General features: G+C 46.1%; 1 protein-coding gene across 3 annotated transcripts in view; it reads left to right on the top strand.

Annotated features, from left to right (window-relative positions):
- The window catches only part of LOC135369228 (uncharacterized), a 197,821-nt gene that overhangs the window by 110,708 nt on the left and 64,028 nt on the right, over positions 1-23,085 (top strand). For all 3 annotated transcript variants that reach the window (XM_064602860.1, XM_064602855.1, XM_064602852.1), the window contains exon 6: positions 18,792-18,900. In XM_064602860.1, the coding sequence (XP_064458930.1) occupies positions 18,792-18,900 (109 nt within the window). The remainder of the gene's footprint in view (positions 1-18,791; positions 18,901-23,085) is intronic.

The raw sequence follows: 23,085 nt of genomic DNA, 5'->3' as shown, positions 1-23,085 counted from the left end.
AACTGCACTATCGCTCGGGAACGTCATGGATAGCCTCGACACCTACAAAAGCCGGCTGTGAACACGGGATCGTCAGTGGGCTCCGCGGCACGAGGACAATGGCATCTTACAGACCTCTTGTTTTCGTTATACAGGTTGGTAGCACATCTTGTATGTTTTCTAAGAAAAACAACAACCTTTGTCTTTTCGTGCTGCCGAGCCCACAGGCGTTAGTCACGATTGTATCCGAATGTTACAATGTACTTGCAATTCTGCTTGTGAGGGCCGGTGATGTTGAGCTCAACCCAGGCCCCTCGACTGACGCCAAACTTCAGCAATTACTTGAAGCGGTGTCCATTTTGCCCGCCCTAAGCGCCGGTCAAGCCAAACTCTTGTATGACACCCCAGGCGAAAATCTGGACTGGTCCCAGAATGGTTCCAGTTGAATCTGGACTGGTTCCACTTGGACGTTTGATGGTCCCGGAATGGTTCCAGTTGAATGTGGATGGTCCCAGCTGGATTCTCAAGTGGAGTGGCTGGTTCCACTTTGGTGACATCAGTGGTACCACTCTGGTCTCAGATGGCTCCAGAAGTTCCAGCTGGAGCCTCACAGATACCATTTTGTTCCCAGAATGGTCGCTGAGACTCCAAGTTGGGCAGCTTCCCAGCTTCCCCCTTTGAGATTTCATCTTGTCCACACTTGCCATGTTTTGTTTGATTTATTACTCTGATCTATTTTAGCACAGGCATCGTCTCTTTTTATTGCTGTTTATCCAGGTGCGTGCGTCTGCGAATGCTGTAACTCCAATTCGTGCACATTCTCATCTGAGGTGAATATCATAACATATTAAGTACCAGGGAAATGTAAAAAAATACATCTCAACAACAACAAAAATTAAGCTAAATACTAGAAGAAAGACAGCAACAAAAAAAGAAAATGTAATTGCAGAGGCTCATGCAATGTGAAGACGCGAGACTTCAAACGGCGAGAGCCGAGAGGGAGAGGAGAGAGCGAGAGGCGAGCGACGGAGCGAGAGGGCGAGAGTGGCAGGTGTGGCAGTTGGAAGAGAACTTCGACGCGTCGCAGCAAGTTGTTTGTCTTCAGTAACCGTCGCAAGGATGGTGATGGTGTATCTCCTGTGCAGTATTTACGTGTGTTTCAGTGCGCTTTGTAGGACAATGCGATGGCAATGGTTCCTGTGCAACACATTGTCGATTTCCCGGAAGAGTTTTGACGAAAAGAAGACGTAAACGGCGTAGAGGCCAGAACGCACTGTGAAACGCCAATCGGACTGCACGTCGCGCATGTTTGCAGGTATGAGTGAAGACCGTGATGTTTTGATTACTATTAATTAGATGTTTCATTTTAGAAACTTCGGAGGAACTTTGAATTGAATACGTGTGAAAGAGTGAAAGAGAAATAGGATAAGAAGATTCCGAACGTACGGTGAAGAGGAATGGGGTGTATGTCGCGACCTGCATGGAAAACAGGAGTGTCGTGTCATTTTCTCTAAGAAAATACAAGATGTGAGGTGGCCAACGAACGAAAGCTCCCTGTGGTCCGTGAGTGCATCGCACAGTCAGGCATATGCTTTGTCTAGACACAGTGAGTGATCAGACTTATACTACGTGGTATGTAAATGTAGAGATGTACTGATTATTTCTTTTTGCTCAGTGTATGCTTTTAGCAGAATAAACGGTAATTACTTGAGCAATATGTGCATTTCTACCCATTATTTTCGGTCATGCATTCAGTGGTCCCAGCTGCTAAGTGGACGGATCCCGGACCACTTAGCAGAGGGGACCACTGGATCAATTCCACTGGTTCCACTTCAAGTGGGACCATCGTGAAGCTGGTTCCACTTTCAACTGGTCCCAGTCACTAAGTGGTCCCACACTCAAAGTGGGACCTGTCCAATAAACCACTTTGAAGTGGTCCCACTCCAGATTTTTGCCTGAGACTGCAGCCATTAAAACAAATCAGGAGACAACTGAGACTGCTTTGCTTGACATAACCAGCCGCATAGACAAAATCGAGACTGATGTAGCCTCCGTAACAGCGGCATTGAAAGAAATTAGCGAAATGAGAACCACGATAGCAAACCTAGTGAGCGAAAACACGCGACTACGCTCTCGCATAGACGATCTCGAATCAAGGCAGCGACGTTCCAACCTTCTCTTTTTCAGAATCCCTGATAACGAAACGGAGTCATGGGCCGAGTCAGAGCAGAACATTGTTAAAGTATGCCTTGATAGGCTCAACATCCCAGTCACAGACAATGATATTGAACGTGCACACAGATTGGGTCGTTATCAGCCGAACAAAACACGACCAATCATTGTCAAATTTCTTCATTTAAAAAAAAAAAGGAATGTATCATATCTGCTGCACCTAATCTCAAGGGTACAGGAATGGCGGTCAGCAACGACTATCCAGCAGCCATACGTACGGCTAGAAAACACCTCCTTACTTTTGCAAAGTCTTTGTCATCACCATATAAGTTGCGTCTCAACACACTGCATGTCGACAACAAGCGGTACGAGTACGATTGTTCTACGAATTCCGTCAAAGAAATAGATGCTGGGAAACGTGCTCCATAACTAGTTTCGAGCTGTCCAGTCCTGACTTCACGGCCACAAGACGTTTGTCTCTCGCTTTTCTACACAAACATACGTAGTGTGATGTCAAAAGTATATGCTATATCCTCTGCTATCGACGACCACAGCCCTGACCTCATTGCCATCACAGAAACGTGGCTGTCACAGAATATTAGAGATCACGAAATATTCCGTCAATCTTCAGCATACACTATTTATCGTAGTGATCGTGCGTCAGGGAGGGGAGGCGGCGTACTTCTGGCCGTGAGGTCTAATCTGCTCTCGCATATGATTCATGTCGACAGTAACTTAGAGACGTGCTGGGTATCACTAGAATGCACTCATCCACCTGTTCTTGTTGGTAGATGGGTAGAAATCCAGCGAACCGGTAGAATGTAGGAAGGGAGTTGCCTCAGGACAGAAGCCGCCGATATTTCGAACAGAGACTGTTCTTCTTCTGGGCACCGTCCTCATCATTGGCATGGTATTTAAAGGGTTAGGTGTGACGTGTTTAAAGGTTCATGCGAATTGTGGGTCAACAGCCCGGAGGGAAGAAAGGTTCCGTACGGGTTTTTACGGCCGGAGTGAATGGCTGCTTTGTTAGAGTGTGGAGGGGCTTATGTGAACGTAGTGATCTAGGCTACAGACCGGTTACAGAAAAATGGAAGGTTCACGAACACGTGGACGAAACGGGACAACAGGCAAGAATTGGCAAGCATAGCGAAACATTCTACCGGTTCGCTGGATTTCTACCCATCTACGTTCGCTACTGACGATCCGATGGCCTCAGGAGGTAAGCAACCCGTCCTCTCTTTCTCACATGTCGCACTCCTCGGGGACAGCTGTTACAAGTACATACACGAACACATCCCACACGGAGAACACGGACCTCACATACACTTTTCAAGCGGCGCAAAAATACGAGACATCATGACACATGTAACCGCCGCCCCACCGAACATCACGCACTTCATACTCCACATAGGGACCAACGACATCGCACGGTCGACAGCACAACATGTCATCCAGGAATTCGAAGCACTAGTTTCCTTCATCACAAACAACAGACCAGGCGCTGAAATAGTACTGACAACGATACTTCCCCGAAGACAGAACAAACACCGAGCACACATATACCAGGACACATGGCTACACGAGTTCGACAGGAAGGCGCGCGCTGTCAACAACCACCTCATCCACATGCGTCAGGTACACACCAACGTTATGGTTATCACACACGCAGCTTTCGAATACCACGCTGAAGCACACCTCGCTCGGGACGGCATCCACCCAAACCACGCAGGCGTACGAGCTATGGCACACAACATCAAACACCTAATGGTTCATAGATGCCGTCCTGCACTGACAAACGCTCAAACACAACATCATCAACCAGCTTACACTTTAAGTGCCAGCACCGCAAACACGCCAGAACACACGATGGCATCAAAGGGGACCACAGCGACCACTGCACCCACGCATACACACGCGGCAAACGACAACACTCCGAACACAACCCGCACACACACAAAGTTCACGCAAACTGTGACACGGAAAACCACAAGCACGCAAACACAGACAGATGACATCGAGGAACACAGCGAGTCTCCACAGCCACTGACCCCACAGCCACCGACCCCACAGACACGACGCACGCGCACATCACGCAGAAAACACCGTTGACTATCTAATCACCAGCCTACCATGCAGTCAACGAACTTTCTACGAATGCGAAAACTCATGGAGAAACATAGCCGATACCTACATCATCTACGGATCTACACCCACCACCTGGCTCACAACACAGTACCTAAAGGCCTCACCCCTAAAACAGTTCCTGCATTAGGAAAACTGACACCTGAACTAGAGCTAGAGTGGGCATCAGCCCTTAACAACACAGCCCGTACGTTTCTAGAAATATTAAAGAAACAGTGCCACGCGCAACTCGCTACGATCCAGGCCCATATGAACAATATCAGTCTCACCGACGCGGAGGCAAACACTCTCGAACTACACATTCAACAACTCAACCGCGAGCTAGCTAACAAGGAACACTCAAAACTCGGAAAACCTAATTCCAACAACGACACGGATACCGGACCCACTAACACGACACACGCAGCAGCCGAACAAATAATTTCCAGCACCACATCCACAACTCTCCGCAACATCGCTGAGTCACCCCGAGAAAACGCTGACGCAAGCACCGTAATAGATATATCACGCTCACTAACCAGCGACGAACTACAAGTCCTCTCTAGGGGGTTAACATTCTGCCCTACACTCAATTCTGTTAACGAATACGAAATCCACAAAGACATATCAGACTTTGCGAGACGGCTACGCCTTAGAGAATTCTTCGCTCATACAACACAAGAAAACAACAACGACCTCCGACTACCATCACCCTGGACACCAAATCACGGCCGAGAACCCGCATTAGACCTGTACATTAAACAAGTAAGCAACGACATCCTTCGCGGTATTTCCCAAAGCTCGCGTGGTCACAACCTCACTAAAACACAGCGTGACATCATCAAAGCGCTAGCTGACAGAGATGATATCATTATCAAGCCCGCAGATAAGGGTGGGAGTATCGTCATCTGGCCCACAGATAAATATATTTCTGAAGCTCATAGGCAACTCAACAATACACAACACTACCTCAAACTGGACCATGACCCAACAAAGGAGTACACGGCGCTAATAACCCATACCATACAGGACCTCCACGAACGAAAGCTCATCACACGTGATGACCTCAGATATCTCACCCCATCAAACACAGGCGCAGGTCGTTTCTATTTACTGCCCAAAATCCACAAGGTACACGCCAACGAGCTCTATACGGCTGACATCCCCGGCAGGCCAATTGTATCTAATAACAACACACCAACAGAAAGACTCTCGAAATTCCTGGACCACTATTTAAACCATATTCCGACAACACTGCCATCGCATGTACAAGACACACCCCACCTCCTCAGAATAATCAGAGATATAAACAACACTCGTACATTTGGTAGGGACACAATACTAGCCACGCTGGATGTGACATCACTGTATACCAACATCCCACACAACGACGGAATCACAGCCCTCTGCAATACCCTTTCAACAACAAACACCAGAAAAGACACGGAAACCATACTCGCTCTAATGGACTTGGTCCTTAAACTGAACTACTTCGAGTTCAATGGCGAACACTACCTACAAGTACACGGTACAAGTATGGGCACACCTGTTGCACCCACATACGCAAATATCTTCATGGGGTTCTTAGAAAACAAAGTTCTCAGCGCCCTCTCATTGAAACCCACGGTGTACCTTCGATACATCGATGATATACTGATAATATGGGAACACGGGGAACATGAATTTCAAAAGTTCATAGATCTACTGAACACCGCGCATAGCAACATAAAGTTCACATCACAACAGTCAACTCACTTAATTAACTTCCTCGACACCACAATATCACTAGACAACGGCAACCTCATCACAACCCTGTACAAAAAGCCAACTGACAAACAACAATACCTTCACTTCAAGAGTCACCACCCGCGTCACTGTAAGGTTGGAATTCCTAATGGGCAGAGTGTAAGACTACGCAGAATTTGTTCAAACGACACAGATTACGCTGAGAAGCTTGACGAACTCTGCAGTACACTTGCCCAAAGGGACTATCCAGACTCCCTCCTAACCGAATTCCGTCGCAAGGCACTTACACTCGATCGAGACGAGGTTCTGGAAAACCGAAAAAATCCTGACGCGTGCCAAATAAGCTTCATCACAAGATATTGCAACGCACTTCCAAACATCAAAGCCATTCTACAGAAGCACGAGCCCCTCCTCCAAAGCCGTGACCGACTTAGCAATATATTCACAAATCCTATACAGGTGACATACCGACGTGCAAAAAACCTGGCAGACTCCTTGGTCAATGCCAAAATCAGCAAAACAAGCACCCCGTACACGGGAACACGACCCTGCAACCTCCCGCGCTGCAAAACATGCAAGCACGTTCAACACGCTAACACTCCATCAAAAGCACTGCGAGCAATTACACCCACCCCGTTAACCACGCATTCACATGCACAAGCTCCAATGTCATATACTGCATTGAATGCGGCGACTGCTCTATGCAATACATTGGTGAAACCGGCCAACAAATGAACAACCGCCTTACCGGACACAGAACCGACACGTCCAACAAACTCCCCAAAGCAGTCGCCGAACACTTTAACGTTCCTGGTCACAATTTTGACAACATTAAACTATATATTCTAGAAACCGGGTTTAGATCCACACGTGACAGACGTGATAGGGAGTCTTATCTCATATACAAGTTCAACGCTCTTCACCCGTCCGGTATCAACAAATCACAAGGCACCCTAGAAACACTTCACAAATAAAATATGCTTTTCCCTTCTACCTCCATTATCATCTGTTATGTTATGCATGGCCACTGCTTTCTACTTTCTTTATTGCATGCCACAACTTTGCATTACAAATACTAAAAAAAAAAAAAAAACCCTTTGCTTGTTCTGGAATTTTCCCCACGTAACCACTAACCTCCTTATCTTTCGCTATGCTTGCCAATTCTTGCCTGTTGTCCCGTTTCGTCCACGTGTTCGTGAACCTTCCATTTTTCTGTAACCGGTCTGTAGCCTAGATCACTACGTTCACATAATCCCCTCCACACTCTAACAAAGCAGCCATTCACTCCGGCCGTAAAAACCCGTACGGAACCTTTCTTCCCTCCGGGCTGTTGACCCACAATTCGCATGAACCTTTAAACACGTCACACCTAACCCTTTAAATACCATGCCAATGATGAGGACGGTGCCCAGAAGAAGAACAGTCTCTGTTCGAAATATCGGCGGCTTCTGTCCTGAGGCAACTCCCTTCCTGTTCTTGTTGGTGTGTGTTACCGACCCCCCCAAGCTAACCGTGAATTTGCCACCATCTTCCACAACGAAACCGCTTCGCTCATTAATCGTTTCCCACGTCACCACCTTCTCATACTTGGGGATTTCAACTATCCTAACATTGACTGGACGTCAAGTGAACCACACGGTACTAGCATCGATGATACGAATTTCGTCGAACTGTGCCTTACCCTGAACTTAACACAGATGATCCTTTCCGCAACAAGGAATCCACCTTTTGCGCCTCACACTCTAGACCTTCTGCTGACGTCACAACCCGAAATTCTTAATAACCTGTCGATAGACGATGGCCTTAGCGATCACTGCATCATCACCGCTAGGATGACCATACCGAGAACCAATAGGTCAACCTCTGTTAAACGCATTCTCCTATATTCCAGAGGTGACTTTGATGCGATGCGGAACGAACTACGCCACTTTTATGATAGATTCTCGGTGGAATGTGTGAGTCGCACGTAGAAGATAACTGGTTTGCCTTCAAAACAAAGTTGCTCTCTTTAGTGGAAACCCATATACCTACCATGACTATACGTAATCGAGCCGATGCTCCTTGGTTCACTCGCACATTACACTTGCTGCGAAAGAAAAAACAACGCCTTTTTCGTCAAGCTCGCATTCTGGGTAATCCCGTCCTGTGGAACAGCTACAGGCTGATCGCTCAGAAATACAGACATTCCTTACGCAATGCAAGGGAAAAGTTCTACAATATTGAACTCCCCAAGACTATGTCAAATAACCCTAGAAAGTTCTGGAAAATCATAAACCCACGTTCTAATTCACAACTCCAATTGGTTGACTCTGAGGGACACCCAGTGCCAGAAGGCGACTCTGCGGATGTATTTAACAACTTCTTCTCTTCCGTCTTCACGCGTGACTGCACTAGGACTACGCCCACAGAACTCTCTACGCCCCCATATCCCACCATGGAGAGTATATCCGTCAGCCCGCATGGTATCTCTAAACTTATCGACTCTCTTAAGAATACCTCATCATGCGGTCTTGATAGTATAAATATCAAAGTCTTAAAACAGACCAGAGACATATCCTCACTCTTCCTGTCATTTATCTTTCAGCAGTCGTTAGAGGCAGGTGAAATTCCTCGTGACCTGGAAGACAGGCAAAATCATTCCCATCTTTAAGGCAGGCGACCCACACACTCCATCGAACTACAGACCAGTTTCACTAACAAGCGTCCCGTCGAAACTCATAGAGCATGTCGTCTACAAACACGTGATCCAGTTCTTGGAAAATAACCAGTTTTTCTTCCACAATCAGCACGGATTCCGAAAGGGTTTTTCCTGCGAAACCCAACTTGCATCGTTCACGCATCACATCAGCCTCGCTTTAGATAACAACACTGAATGCGATGCTATCTTCCTCGACCTATCAAAAGCCTTTGATAGGATATCACACTCATTGCTGTTTAGAAAATTATCAGCGCTCCACTTCCACCCACTTATACTTCAATGGATTAAGAACTTCTTAACAGATCGGTCACAGACTGTATACGCTAACAGCCACTACTCTTCATATGCGCATGTCACCTCTGGTGTCCCACAGGGTACGGTATTAGCACCTTTGTTGTTTTTAATATATATCAATGATCTCCCACAGTCAGTTTCATCGCACATTCACCTATTTGCAGATGACTGCGTCGTCTATCGCACAGTCCATTCCACAGCTGACCATATAGCCTTACAGAGTGACTTGTATAAAATAGGCGAATGGTGCGAAACCTGGCAGATGTCACTTAACCCCACAAAATGTAAACATGTGACGTTTTCACGAAAACAACGATCATGTCCCACTACATATATCATAAGTGGATCACCTGTAGAAACCGTTACTAACTACAAATACCTTGGAGTACATTTCTCGTCTGATCTAACATGGAACACACACATCTCGAACATTCTTTCTAATGCAAATCGTAGTCTTGGGTATCTTCGGCGACACATTACTCATGCACCTCCACACCTCAAACGGCTGGCCTACCTCACGTTTGTCCGCCCGAAGATCGAATATGCCAGTGCCATATGGGATCCCCACCAAACTTATCTTTCGAATAATATCGAAGCCTTGCAGAATCGGGCTGCCCGGTTCTTCTTCAAACAATATTCACCATACACAAGCGTAACCTCACTCAAGGTCCGAGCTGAGCTCACCGACCTTAAAACACGTCGCATGATTCAACGGCTGTCATTATTTCACAAGTTCTATCACTCTCCCGCGCTCCGCAGTAGTTACATCCGCTCCCCTTCTTATCTTTCCTGCCGCGTTGACCATCAACATAAGGTACTGCTAACTCGGTCACGTACAACATCATTCGAGGCATCCTTCTTTCAACGAACATCATCAGATTGGAATAAACTCCCACGGCATATTGCAGAACTCGCGGATCATATCCAATTTACCAACGCATTAATCGCCGAGTTCACTTGATCATTGTCGCTCCATGTACACGCACATCATCGCTCTCTAATCTAGATATATTCTTTGCTTTTCATGTTGTTATAATCTTTTTCTGTGTGCTGTTTTTTTTCCTTTGTTTTTTTTCAGTGTATGTTTGTTGTTTGATGTACAGTGCCAGTGTGTTACATACGTGCTCACTCCCTCATGTAATGGCCTAATGGCCCCTTGATGGATTAATAAATAATAATAATAAGTAGCGTACGCGCTCTGACCTGCAAATCGGCGCGTGAGAGCACCACCATAGTGCGACACCCTCGAAAAAGGAGCGACACCGTTTAGTAAAAAGGAGCGCGTGAGGAGCGAAGGCTTCGTGCACGCGCTGCAACGTCGCCGTGCTCCTTCACAGCAGCTCATTTTTGTTTGTTACAGGACACGTTACTGCCGGAAAAAAGATAACAGGGACCACCTGGGTGCTCCCTTGAATCCACACAGCAATCGAAGTGATTCTGGTGCCCTCGGTAACCTGCATCAAATACGACAGTGAAGACGAAATTGCTGGTTGATTTCAGGCAGAGTCAGGATCCGGTCGACCTCTCAGACTTATTTCGTTTCAATATATATTGAAGCCAAGTGCTTAGAAAGTATATTGTCGGGGGAAATAACTGAAAATATCTTATAATCATAAAAACAAAACAAGAATGGACATTTCGAGCAGTGCGCTTCGTCACAATTTTCAGGCCTCGTATCTTCGTAACCGTTAAGGCTATCGAGTTAATTTTCCCCTCACATATTGCCTATGCAAAAAATAAAAAAAAAGTAAGACGGACTTTTTCGGCACGTAACTGCTTTTCAGCAAATACTACACAGTTAACCTGGGTGACATCGTTCCGTTCGTCTTCAGACTCTCTTTCCATTCATATAAAACACGTTGTTCGAAAATATCGGACATACTTCCTGACCCGCGTTTACTGAGGGGCGTTAAGGCAAAATCGCGCTACTTGAGTAGCGTATTTTTCAATTTCGCACGCTCGTGACGTGGTTGATATTCCTCACACGTGTCGTTCATGACACGCTCACATGGCGCAGTGAAAAAAAAAGAAAAAAAAATCACTTCAGAAGTAGCCGAAGTTCCGTTGCGGACACTCAAAAGTAATCCCATCACAACAACATGTATGGAACGGTGTCGAAGCCGCGGTAGCGTTTCATGGCGCCATAATTTGACGAAGGTCACGTACAAGGTGCGAATTAAGAATATGCACATTCCCTGCAGAGCGGCTGAGATTGTGCCATAAAGCAGTGAAACATGATCCGTTTTCCCAGTAGAGGCGATCGGCAGAAGAGGAGAAGGCATCTCTTTTCGTCGCTCCTGTTGTCTTTATGCCGCTTCATCTATAGGCTGAACATGTTCTATTGCTGCTGTGCGTGAGAACACAAATAACTCAGTGCTCCTTTGTGAGGGCGCACAATGAACTCAATGAAAGAGTTTATAGCATACACTGTGCGTTATGTGCGGACTACGGTGGTAAGTACTGCAGTGGCAAGAACTACGAAGCAAAAGCTGCCTAGTAGCAAAGTGGGTGTTTCCTGCAACGGACACGGGAAGAGGGGATGCGACGGTGTCGGTGGCCTAGTTAAGCACAATGCCACAATGCATAGCCTGAGATGTACGGCAAATACGGTAGTTAGAACTGCGAAGTTGCCCAGTATTCACCCACGCAGCACGCCAATATTGGCCGAAAGGATTACCGATATTGGTCCAATACGGGCTGCCAATATTGGTCTAATATGGGGAGCGCGTCCAGGCTCCAGATTGGACCAATATGAGCTGCCCATACTGGCAAGCCCATTTTGCTGATGTTGCGCCAATATTTCCGTGATAAACGGGGAGTTCGTGTAATAATAAAGCATTATCCGGTATAACATCAACCACTGATATCACTTCTCATTTTGCTTTTTTATTTCTGCAGATCTTATTGATCCACGTTGCATAGCGTTACAAAAATTACACTTTATCGCCCTAGAAACGAAGAACAGGTGCTACGCCCGTCTTGCGGAGAGACCCAGGCAATCGTATTGCCAACTGTAGGATGGGACAAGTAAAGGCTTGCCCGCATCACATTTCAAAAATAGTACTGCCCTCGCCCTAAACACGAAGAGCAGGACCAACTAGTCCAAGGCAGGGAGTCCCACGGAACGGCCAATGTCAAACATCCCTCAGAAGCCTTCATTGGGATCGCAACAGTGTATGAAACAAAATTTTCCAACCCGCTCCTAAAGTACAAAGGATCAAAACACTTTCGTGACGGTAACGGACATACGCCTCAGCAACTCACACTGCCTGCAGTAACTAGCACCTAGCGTTAGCGAAGAGACATCCCTTCCTATCAAACATTGTATTTTTTACTTGAACTGCCGATATTCCGTTGACATTAGAGGAACCAGCGACATTTTAGCCCGAATGAAGCGTCCGATCCGAGTGTCGCGCATGCGCACTAGTTGTGGGACGCGTGATTTCGCCGAAACGACCACACTCTCAGGGTGCGTTCCAAAGCCTACCCGAGTCAACTCTGGAGTAGCTCTCTACCCGAAGCGCCGTTCGAAAACCGGGTCGAGTAACTCGATGACGTCACTACCCGCGTTCCAAACAAAGGTGGAGTAACCAGAGAGTTAACTGGTTTCAACTCTCTTCGGTAGGCCGGTCAGGGAAGGTTCGCTCGAGTAATGACGTCATGCTTTTGCCGTCTGCTCTTTTCCGCGAAAGCGCGGTATCGAAACGAGGTGAACGTTTGGTTGTCGAAAAGCCTCGACCTCCACGACGGGTTATCAATACACAACTGGACACGGAAATGGCAACACTCTTCCGATGCGGATTGTGTGACATGGTTTTTGAGGACCAGGCAAACGCCCAAAGGCATGTGAGCCGGATACATTACTCACCAGCATTATTATTATTACTTTTGTGTGCGTGTGTCCGAAATGGGATTTTAAATGGAATATTACTTTTCTTCCTTTACCTTCACAGTTGTAAGATGGTTTGTCGGTACGTTCGTGTGAACAGGTTTCAGATAAAATATGTACCATAGGCGCAGGCCAGCTGGTGGATAAATGCCTGGGTGGAACTTGGATAAATTCTAAGCTGTGAAAGGAAGGGACAACACTATAGAACTCTGTCACGGATTTCCCGTCTTTTCGCCCAAGCTCGGACTTCTTTCAAGGGGAATGAAACAGGAGGCATTTGCACGCTTCGCGATACGTGTACTATCAGAACCGCTTCATCGCGCTCTGATTACGTGTTTTGTTTCAGCCGTTCAGCTCACATTCGACTCCGAATCCCGCGGACATTGCCGTGACCCTAACCACGGCCGCGCCACTACCTCAGTTCCAGGATTCCAACCTGCACCTTCCACCTTTTGTATTTTTCATCTTCTGTCGTCATGATGTTAACATTTTTCTTTTCTTATTTCTTTTGACTACCAAATGCAACGGGATGTATCCACTTCATGTATTTGGGTTAGCTAATGGTACGGGAAGTCTTCCATCCCACAAACAATTAACAAATAAATAACGACAATGTCAGCTGCTTTTCTCTTTCATTCTCCAATAGAGGGGCTTAAGAATAATTCTGCAGTGTCTTGGAAGAAATACTATACCAGACAAGCAATCGCTGAATGTAACTGTCCAGTAAGTAACTACATACACAAAGTGCTGAAAAAGCCAAATGCCTTCTGGGCCGACAAGACAGACGCCGTATGCGAGTATCACTCAGCTGTTTCAAGAGGGCATGACATCGTTATGCAATGTATCCCAGCTCACGTAGGCATTCCCGGAAATGAAGCTGCCGATGCTTTGGCTTGTAACAACACGCCTGAAAACGAGCAAGACCCCTGTATGCGTCGGACTCCAAGAGAATGCTTCGTAACCTACGTCACAACGCCTGGAGACGTACATGGTTGGTTGATGCGGAGTCCAGCTTGCTAGCCAGAGCTGACCCGAATTGAATCACTGGTGCACCGCCTCCGACTAGACGTCCCTTTCAGCCGTGCCCTGTTGCTCAAGATGGGGAAGGTAAACCCGCCGAACTGCCTCACGTGAGATGAAGTGGAGAACACTGAACATATATTAACTGCCCCAGATACAATGTTCAACGTAATGACCTCAGAGCCGCCTTGGAAAGACTGGACCACCGTCCTCTAGACTTAGTGAAGCTCCTCGGAGAATGGCCGAGGGATCTCAGACAGCGTGCGACAGGTGCTTTAACGACATTTCTTGTGGACATTGCAGCTCCTCTAACTTTGTACGTATCACACGCTTCAACGTCCAATCTTGCCATGCTGATTGAGCATTTGGTACGACACGGGTACGTACCATTTTTCAATATGGGGTATACATGGGCAATATGATGCCCATATTGCCAGGATTTTCACCATGTTGGCTCAGACTTTCTTTTTCAATCAATCCCCCCCCCTTCAATCTTTTCTTTTTTCCTTCTGTCTTTTTATGTGTATAGGATTGTGTTCTTGGTGTGACAAGACCGTATCACAGGGCACGCCCGCACGATCCAATTGAACTTTGCACCTTTTACCTGACATAAATAAAAGAAATGTTGAATCTTGAACTTTGCAATATGGGACCATTATTGCCAAGTTTGAACCAATATGGGGGAAATCCTGGCAAAACAGGTCCGATATTGGACCCGTATCGCAAAATGACCAGCCAATATGGGTCCAATATTGAGTGCTGCTTCTGCAGATGCTTTATCTAGCGGCGCAAGGCATCACAAACTTCCGTACAACCAAAAAACGAGAATGGAAATACCTCCAGCGCGTTCCTGGAATACATTCCTCACATGTGTGGGGAAGGAGGATGAATGGCGTCCGTGAAGTGCACAAGGCAAAAACTTCGAAGAGCGCGTGAAGGAAAGTGCCTGGGAGTGCGTGGGCATGAAAATTATGATGAAGCGCACTGCTCAGAATGGCCATTCTTGACATTTTTCTCTTTTTTTTTTGAAAAATAACTAAAATATATTTGCAGCTATTTCCTCCGCCAATGTACTTCCTAATCAAGGCTTCAATATAGATTAGATCGAAAAAAATCTGAGAGGTCGACAGGACCACCCTGGCTGACTGCCTGAAATCTAACTGCTCATGGTTGAGGAGAGCATGCACATGCAGAGTTCATGGCTTCAGCAAGTAGGCATTGCCGTCCAAACACAGTCACAAATTACGATTCTTTTTTTTTTAAATCTCTCTCTCTACGTTCTAGACACGTAGTATTTCTGGTTCAAGGCAATGTAGTGGCGGGTGCAGTCGACGCACAGAATTCGATGCAGATCCCGCACCGTGACCCCCCCCCCCCTTCCGCCAAAAATAAAAAAGAACACTCTACCTTACACTGGTAGGCAAGTGACACTTAATAAGAGGCATTGTTTTGAAAAAAAAAAAAAATGTCGCGTAGAACAGGCGTCACCGCGTGCTCTCTGAACAAAGGTCTACCCTGCAACGCGTGGTGTACGTGCCACACGGTGCCGCTTGCACACATGGATACGGTGTGGCGCGTGGGATACCAGTTACATTTCGTTTCCATTTTCATTTATTTTTCTTTTACGATACAGCACAATTGGAGGAGGTACGCCAAAAAGCAGCCAACGCTGCTTGACTAGGGCAGTGCCCCCTTGCATTTGGCGTCCGCATCAGCAAATCAAAGAATTGCATTAAGTTTCAGTAGTGTACAGTGGTAAAAAAGACCTGATGCTAACAGAGATATATACAGTGGTTACAACACGTTGTACAGTAGTATGCAACCCAACATATGACGGAACCACGGAACAAAAACCTCTTTGTAGAACTCAGAACATATCGCGAAGGCTCGCGGGAGAAGCAGAGTAAATGGCAATATTCGCAGTCTTGTTGTCGTCTATCTTGTTGCCGCGATAGTCTGTCAAAGATGCTTCGGGGATATGCCTAGGAATGATCTCGTGCAAGAACCTTTTGGGGTCAGTGCTGATGAACGTAGCTAGGTCTAGACCATAAAATTTTTCTTTGGATTAACGAAGAGCTTTCTTTTATGCACGTGCACAAGAGTTATACTTTTCCCAAGCAGCATCAGTATTTAGAAAGTTGGTCCGTCTGAAAAGCCGCTTCTCTTTATTTAACAAGGACTTAATAGTACGGCTGAACCCAGAAGCCGTCGGCGAAACAACTATTGTAAGACGTGGAATGTGTTTCTCGACTAGCTCAGTGATTTTGTCTTTGAAGAGAGACCAGTTGTCCTCTACCGACCGAGTGGAAAAGGTAGAGACAAAGTAATCCAGGTAGTTTGACAAACCTTTGTTTATGGCTCGAAAGTCACCTCCTGTTGTAATTGCGATTTACTTTCTTTCTAATTGTCGCTTAGGCAACGTGACTGACCCGAAATGGATAACCTGTTGATCACTGAGAGGGGCAAGTGAAGAGATGTCAGCAATCATGTCGGGATGATTTGTCAGGATTAAGTCGAGAGTGGTAGATGATGATGATGAAATTCTTGTAGGAAAAGTAACCATTTGGCTCAGGTTGAAATCACCACAGAAATCTAAGACATCCCTTCCAGTGGCAACTGAGCCTGGTTTTACAGAATGAGTTTCCGAGTGAACAGCAGGAAAGTTGAAATCAACGAGCAAAAGCAATTTATGGGTTGGGTAACGTGCGACAATATCATTCATGACAACTTGCAAAGATGATACAAAGCTATCGATACAGGTTGGAGGCCTATGACACACACCAAGTAACAAATTAGTGAAACAACAGTCGATGCAAACCCAAATTATCTGCAATGCTGAATATACTGGTACACAAAAGGATGGCACGTGTTCTGTAACGGCTATCAGAACGCCGCCGCACCCTCGCGATCATGGCGATAGAACACAAAGTGAGGGAAGTCGCGAATAAGTTCAGTATCAAGAATGTCTGGCGATAACCAGGTTTCAGACAGTACAAGAATATCGCACGAGTTAAAAGGTAATATGTTTGACAAGTCTTCCTGTTTGGGGAGAAGACATCTAATGTTTGTAAACACAACAGACAGAGGAAGCGTGGATTGAACATGCGGGGACACCGGTACCGCAAGTGGAAATGATTGCTATTTACATTGCTGAATTTGTTCGTTAGTCTCGTTAAAACGATAGCACTTGTTATCGAACAACAGTTTATCGTATTTTAGTTTGAAAGGCAATGCAAGTGACTTAGCGAAAGCAAGCAATTGGGAGCGTGCTTTACGCACTCTGAGTGAATAATCATCGCTAATGGAGTACCCGGACTGCTTCAATTGATGTCATAAAAATAGAATTTCTTCCTTCCTCTTGTAAAATTTGAGCTTAACGATAATGGAACGATGCCTTTCCGGACAGTGCCGTCCTAATCGATGAGCACGTTCCATTTCATCGTGGGAACTTTTCTGAACACAGCTCGATCACTTTAGCCTCTGACTGAGCCCACGATTGTCCAGCAGCGTCACTGATTCCATGGAAGATTAAGTTGGAACTGCGCATTCTATTTTCCATGTCATCAATTTGGCTCTCAAACTTCGTTATATGCTTGGACATAACGGCGGATGTCGACTAAATGTTGCTAATATCAGTTCGCATGACTCTCAAGGATGTTAATTCAGTCTCAACTGATTCAACTTTGGTTGAGAGGTTCATTGTCGCTTGATCTGTGGCGTGCAGTTTCTCTTTCATGTCCTTTATATTGTTGGTTGATGACAATACATGAGTGGGCCTTCGATGTAGTTCCGGTCGAACTTCCAGCAATCGTGGGAACTGCATATCCCCCCACAGAACTCCCCGAGCTTCTCTGTTACGTGACATTTGTGAAACAAAATCGGCACGGTCACTGCTACATCCCGTTTATTCCCCAACCGCAATGCATGCCCCGCACATTTGGTTCAGCCATGTCACGAGGTTTACTGACTCATATCGTAGTAAGCCCTCCTGATTTAGTTGACCGCATCGATAAACAAGAACCTGGAACAGGGCATATTCCCCGTCTAGTTCTCATCAAATACTAACGCTCTCAGGATCACTGCCTACATAATCAGTGTCTCTAGTACAAGTGCTATTAGGAATAATCACAGTGTACAGAAAGTGAATTCGAAGATGAAGATTTCGTCTCTGTTACATGCGCAAGCGTTCATAAAAAAAAACCCCGCTAACTTTAAGCTTATACATGTAACCCTTTCTCGTGGCTGATCACTGTATGGACATTCACTATTTTTCGGTACACCTCTAAAAAATTAACAAAAATACTGACTTACCTTGAGCGTGTCCATAACGGACTTGGCGCAACTGACGCCACCAGCACAAATGTAATTGCACAACGTTTTTGAAATAACAGCCGGGCCCGCCTTGCCGCTTCGTTGTGGTCGATTCTCACTGAGAGGCCTCCTGAACGTCAAATTCCGTCAACAATACTACGGTGCATTTAATTAGTCACTCGCAAGCGTAGACAAACAGCTAACTGCGCGTCCTCGCGTTCTGGGATTATGGTCGTTATGGTGGCTATCGCTTAACAACTCTCAGGCGAGAGAGAGACGGTTGGAGACGCAGGTTAGAGCAAACGTAGGCGAACAGAAGAAAAAAAGAAAGAAAAAAAAAACAGAGACTTTTTGGCTTACCCGGCACAAACAGGCGGCACGTTACATTCGGTGGACAACTTTCGCGTATTAGGAGTAAAATGACACATACAGGGCTAATAAAAACGCTTGAAATAGGCATTTTTCCATCGCAAGCGGCACAGTAAGCGTATTTGGATCTAGAGTGTACCTGCCCGTGTCAAAGCGCGGAACAGCAGAATATCACACGTTTGTTTTGTGCAGGTGACGAGGAGAAGACCATGTGCACGGACAGCAAGGCTATTCTGCTGAAGCTGGCCTCCTATTATTTCCACGCCTTCCCAAACAACGTCGTGGTAAAAATATTAAAAAAGTGAGTGGCCAGTTATGCTAGCATACATTCTGTACTTTGGTTTTCTCTGTGCATTCTACATCACGAATTTTATCGTTTGTGTGATGTTTACTGCTGTTTCTTTCTTTCTTTTTTTTTGTCCCAGTATTTCCTGCGGTGCATTTCTGCTAACTTTGTGGCGCAAACACAATTCGTACAGGATTGCGATGCCGCTGACAAGCAGACACCGCACTCTTAAATATGTAGGTAATAGGTATAATCGGAGTTGATTTACACGCAAGGTGTATCATCTTATTTCACCTACACATAATTAAAACATAACTTGATCCATATCGGACTCTTAGTCAGTATTCCGTGCATTGGCGTAACCACTGGCAGCAGGTATCTGCGACTGCTGCCGGTACCCGTAACACAAAGAGGCTCATGCCAATCAGCGCCAGTTAGCCACTACTCAATTGAACACCCGTCTTCAATTCCTGCAAGAAACTGACACATTGTTTATGGCGTGAACCGAAATGATACTTGAAAGCGAAATTATACTTGAAAAGGAGGAAGACGAATTGCTGCAGCTGTAAACGGGACTCACAAAGATACTTCGAAGACATTTCTGATGGCTTTTTCCGGCCACCCAATGCTATTAAAACTTACATTAAGTGCAAAGCTGTTAAATCCATCACGGACTTAGGGGACTTCCTCTTCGATAGGGAATCATCCTTCAACCTCTCATAGGTCATCACAGCTGCATTGAACTCTACCGGTTACAGTTGCGAGAGCGGAAGGATGTTTTTCAAAGCTCAAGTTAATTAGGACGCAACTGCGCTGCACGATACCCCAAGTTCTCTGACAATGGACCGTTTCTGGGTACGCGTGTGCGCATGCGCAGCCACTTCTGCCGGCGACCGCCATATTTGTTGACATGAAAACATGCTGTAGTCTGTGATGGGAATTGGCGAAGGTTTTCCTCGCAATGCCTGTATGTGTCAACTGCCGAAATATGAAATGCATAAATGTCGGTGTATGGTTCTTCCGCTTTTCACGCTAAAAGCATAACTGAAAAATGCGGGAGCTTCCGTGTAGATAACGACGAAGAACTCCCGTGTCACGCTCTCAGACCCCAACATCTTTCTCTGTGCCGGTCTTGGCGCATGCGCTTTGAAGCTTCTCGCAATGCCTAATGTGTTGCGTCGAACTGTACGAGTGTCGCCATGATAGTTGGCATGAAAACATGGTGTGCTATGAATAAGCATGAACAAGTTTTTCAGTGTTTTTTTTTCTTCTTGGGGGGGGGGGTAGCACGTATAGTTTGCTTATACAGAAACAGGCTATACCATTCATAACTAATGTTATCCTGCTATATCCTCAAAAAATGCCAGCTACGCCGACGTGTGTTAATTTGTCATCATTGATTCGTCGTCTTCTCATCATGTCGTCCCTCGCCGCCAGGAGGCGTTTGTCCTATTTGTCTATAACGATAGGATAGAGAGGTAGCAAGCGAGCTGGTGGTATAGATCATGTGTTGTAGTTTTTTGTCCCCTATAGTCTCAGGTTATGAATCGATTTGTCTGTCTACACTGCAGTAGATGACTTGAAGGACTCAAGTGGCATACCGAGTGGGCTGAAGTTTTATCTCGTTGATGGTAGCCAATATCGTGCTGAAGTTTATGGCGGCGTACGGGGTCACAATCCGACCACCGGGCGTCCTGTCTGGGCTTTTCTCTGGCATTTCCGCAGACTTTCCCTACTAATATCGGTACAGTTCCAGTTGTAGTCAGCCAGAAACAGATACTCCTCCTGTCCCCCACTCCTTCCTGCTGTACTCTCTCTATCTGTCCACGTCTGCACGCTGCTCATAGCCACCGTTGCTTCGCAGCGCTAACAAACGCCGTAAGAGACTTAACCCTTTCAGCTCTAGTGTACTACAAAAGTACACAACAAAGATGTTTTGACGCCTGAATGAAATGGCCGAAATAGGCAAAGAAGAAGCGAAAATATTCGTAAGGCATCCTAATCCGAATCTGCATCGCCTGTTGTTCTCTCGAGTGCCAGCGGAAGAAGCCGACGAAGAAGCTGAAGCCGCCTGCGAGGGAAGCATCGGGAAGTACAAAATATCTTGCTAAAATAAACCGTGTCGAAATAAATCTTGTCAAAATAAATTCTATTAATAATTCTACGATTTTCAAAATCCCGCCGTACCGACGAAACAACCACCGGCAGGTATCCCGACAACGACGAGTTTCGAAATCCTTCCCCGAAAAGCCACCTCGACGCGCCTCTCTCGCCGGTCGCGGCCTGTGGAGGTCACAGCTCAGGGGCGGTAGCTAGTTACCCGCACCGACGAGTTCCGTCGGGAGAATGCAGCCGGCAGCAGTCCGTCGTCCGCCGGCCATCAGTGCCAAATATATAGCTATTGGTGACACTTCGTAGTACAATACATTTTACATGGTTTGCCGTGAGACAATAAATATATACTAACGGGACTTATGCATGTATGAAAGATCAGTCGAAGGACCACTTCATATAAATCTTCAACTGGTTTGGAAATACGTTAAGTACAAAACAACGCCAGATCCCACCTGTATATGTTTGTTGGGTGACAATGGCATTTTCAGTGACCGCTTTGCTGGGACCGTTCTGTCAATTCATAATCGTTCTCCTGACAGTTTGGTGTTATCCTTACCTGACGTTGCCACATCCTTGTAACTCAGTCTGAATCTTGTGGAACGTTCTCAGTCTTGTACGTTCTACACCCATCTTTGCTCCTACACTGACGACTGTCTTCAATAAGATCTTTAGATTTTGCGTGTTTACTTCATTCAACTGCACTGCTCAATCACCTTGAAATTTCGAGAAGACAAAACCCGATACACACGAAGAAAGACACAACTTTCCTTCCCTGTCTCGGGTTTCGTCCTCTCGCACTGATGCACCAGCTAGTCAGCACACTTCAACTCCTGTCAATCACTTTGAAATTTACCAGAATAGAATTGAGGGAGTCAATGCAATAACCCATGCAGAGACAGAATAGCTCAAATGCATTCCTTCGCAAGCAGTGCGCGCCGGGCTGATGCTGCCAGGCCCGCTGTACGAGGTCCGTGGAGGCCGCACTGATAACCGGCGGTCGACGGACTACGCCGGCTGCATTTTCCGTCGGAACTCGTCGGTGCGGGATGGGAGCCGCTACCGCTCCTGTGGCGTCCGCACGGGCGATCGGCGAGAGAGAGACGTCGAAAGGACTTTTTGGTGCGGGATTTCGAAACTCGTATGACTGTACGTATAGCTGCCGGTGATTGTTTCTTCGGTTGGGAGATTTTGAAAACCGTAGGACTATTAATATTATTTATTTGGCACGACTTATTTTAAACGATTTATTTCGGTTTGACTTATTTTAACGATTTATTTTAACACGATTTATTTCGGCATAATATATTTTGAACGATTTATTTTACCACGATTTATTTCGGCAACCTCCCGTCTAGGTCAATCTTGTGCATAGGAAATAGATAGAAGCTGTACAGGAGGGGGGGATATGTTTATTAAGAAAAAGAAAGGAAAGGCTGTACAGGACTTTTACCTTGTAAACTCTATACACAACAACACCCAGAGCCTCACCTGTCACGATATTTGGTTAACTCTATACACTTTCTACCGGGTGTCCCACCGAAATCCCCGGCTGGATAAATCGTGAACAGGTGGCGCCATCGAAGAAACTTCTTTTTGGTAGGGATCCTTTGGACATCGGCCATGGACTGAGCAGTGTGCGGCTCATTTGCATACGCTCGTTAATTAAATAAACGTGCTAACTTTTAACTTTTACTTCGCACGCTTACGGAACCTCTGTTTTACGCATCGGGACCTTCAGCGAAAAATATTCAAAGAAAAAAAAAGGCATCGACATTTAGTGATTTTTTCGAGTAATTAATTGGTTTCGCTTTACATATTTCCTCTGCGGAGTTGGGCACCAAGGCGCTCTTTGGAGTCAATTTCGTGTTCATCCGCCTGGTTCACGCTTGGGGGCGACAGAAGATTAGGAACAGCCGCAAGAGATGCTTTGGTATTCGTTCTCAAAGCGACTGATAAACAACGCTGGCGGTTCCGTAGTTCCGTAGGTGAGATAGCGTGCTCTTATTATGAATGATGACGAACGCGCCCAGAGCGCTGTGAACTAGTGGGGTACCCTCTTCAAAATTAGCTACACCACATACACTG

Source organism: Ornithodoros turicata, chromosome 1 (genome assembly GCF_037126465.1).
Source record: "Ornithodoros turicata isolate Travis chromosome 1, ASM3712646v1, whole genome shotgun sequence".
Lineage (NCBI taxonomy): Eukaryota > Metazoa > Arthropoda > Arachnida > Ixodida > Argasidae > Ornithodoros > Ornithodoros turicata.
This window is presented reverse-complemented; position numbering and strand designations above follow the sequence as displayed.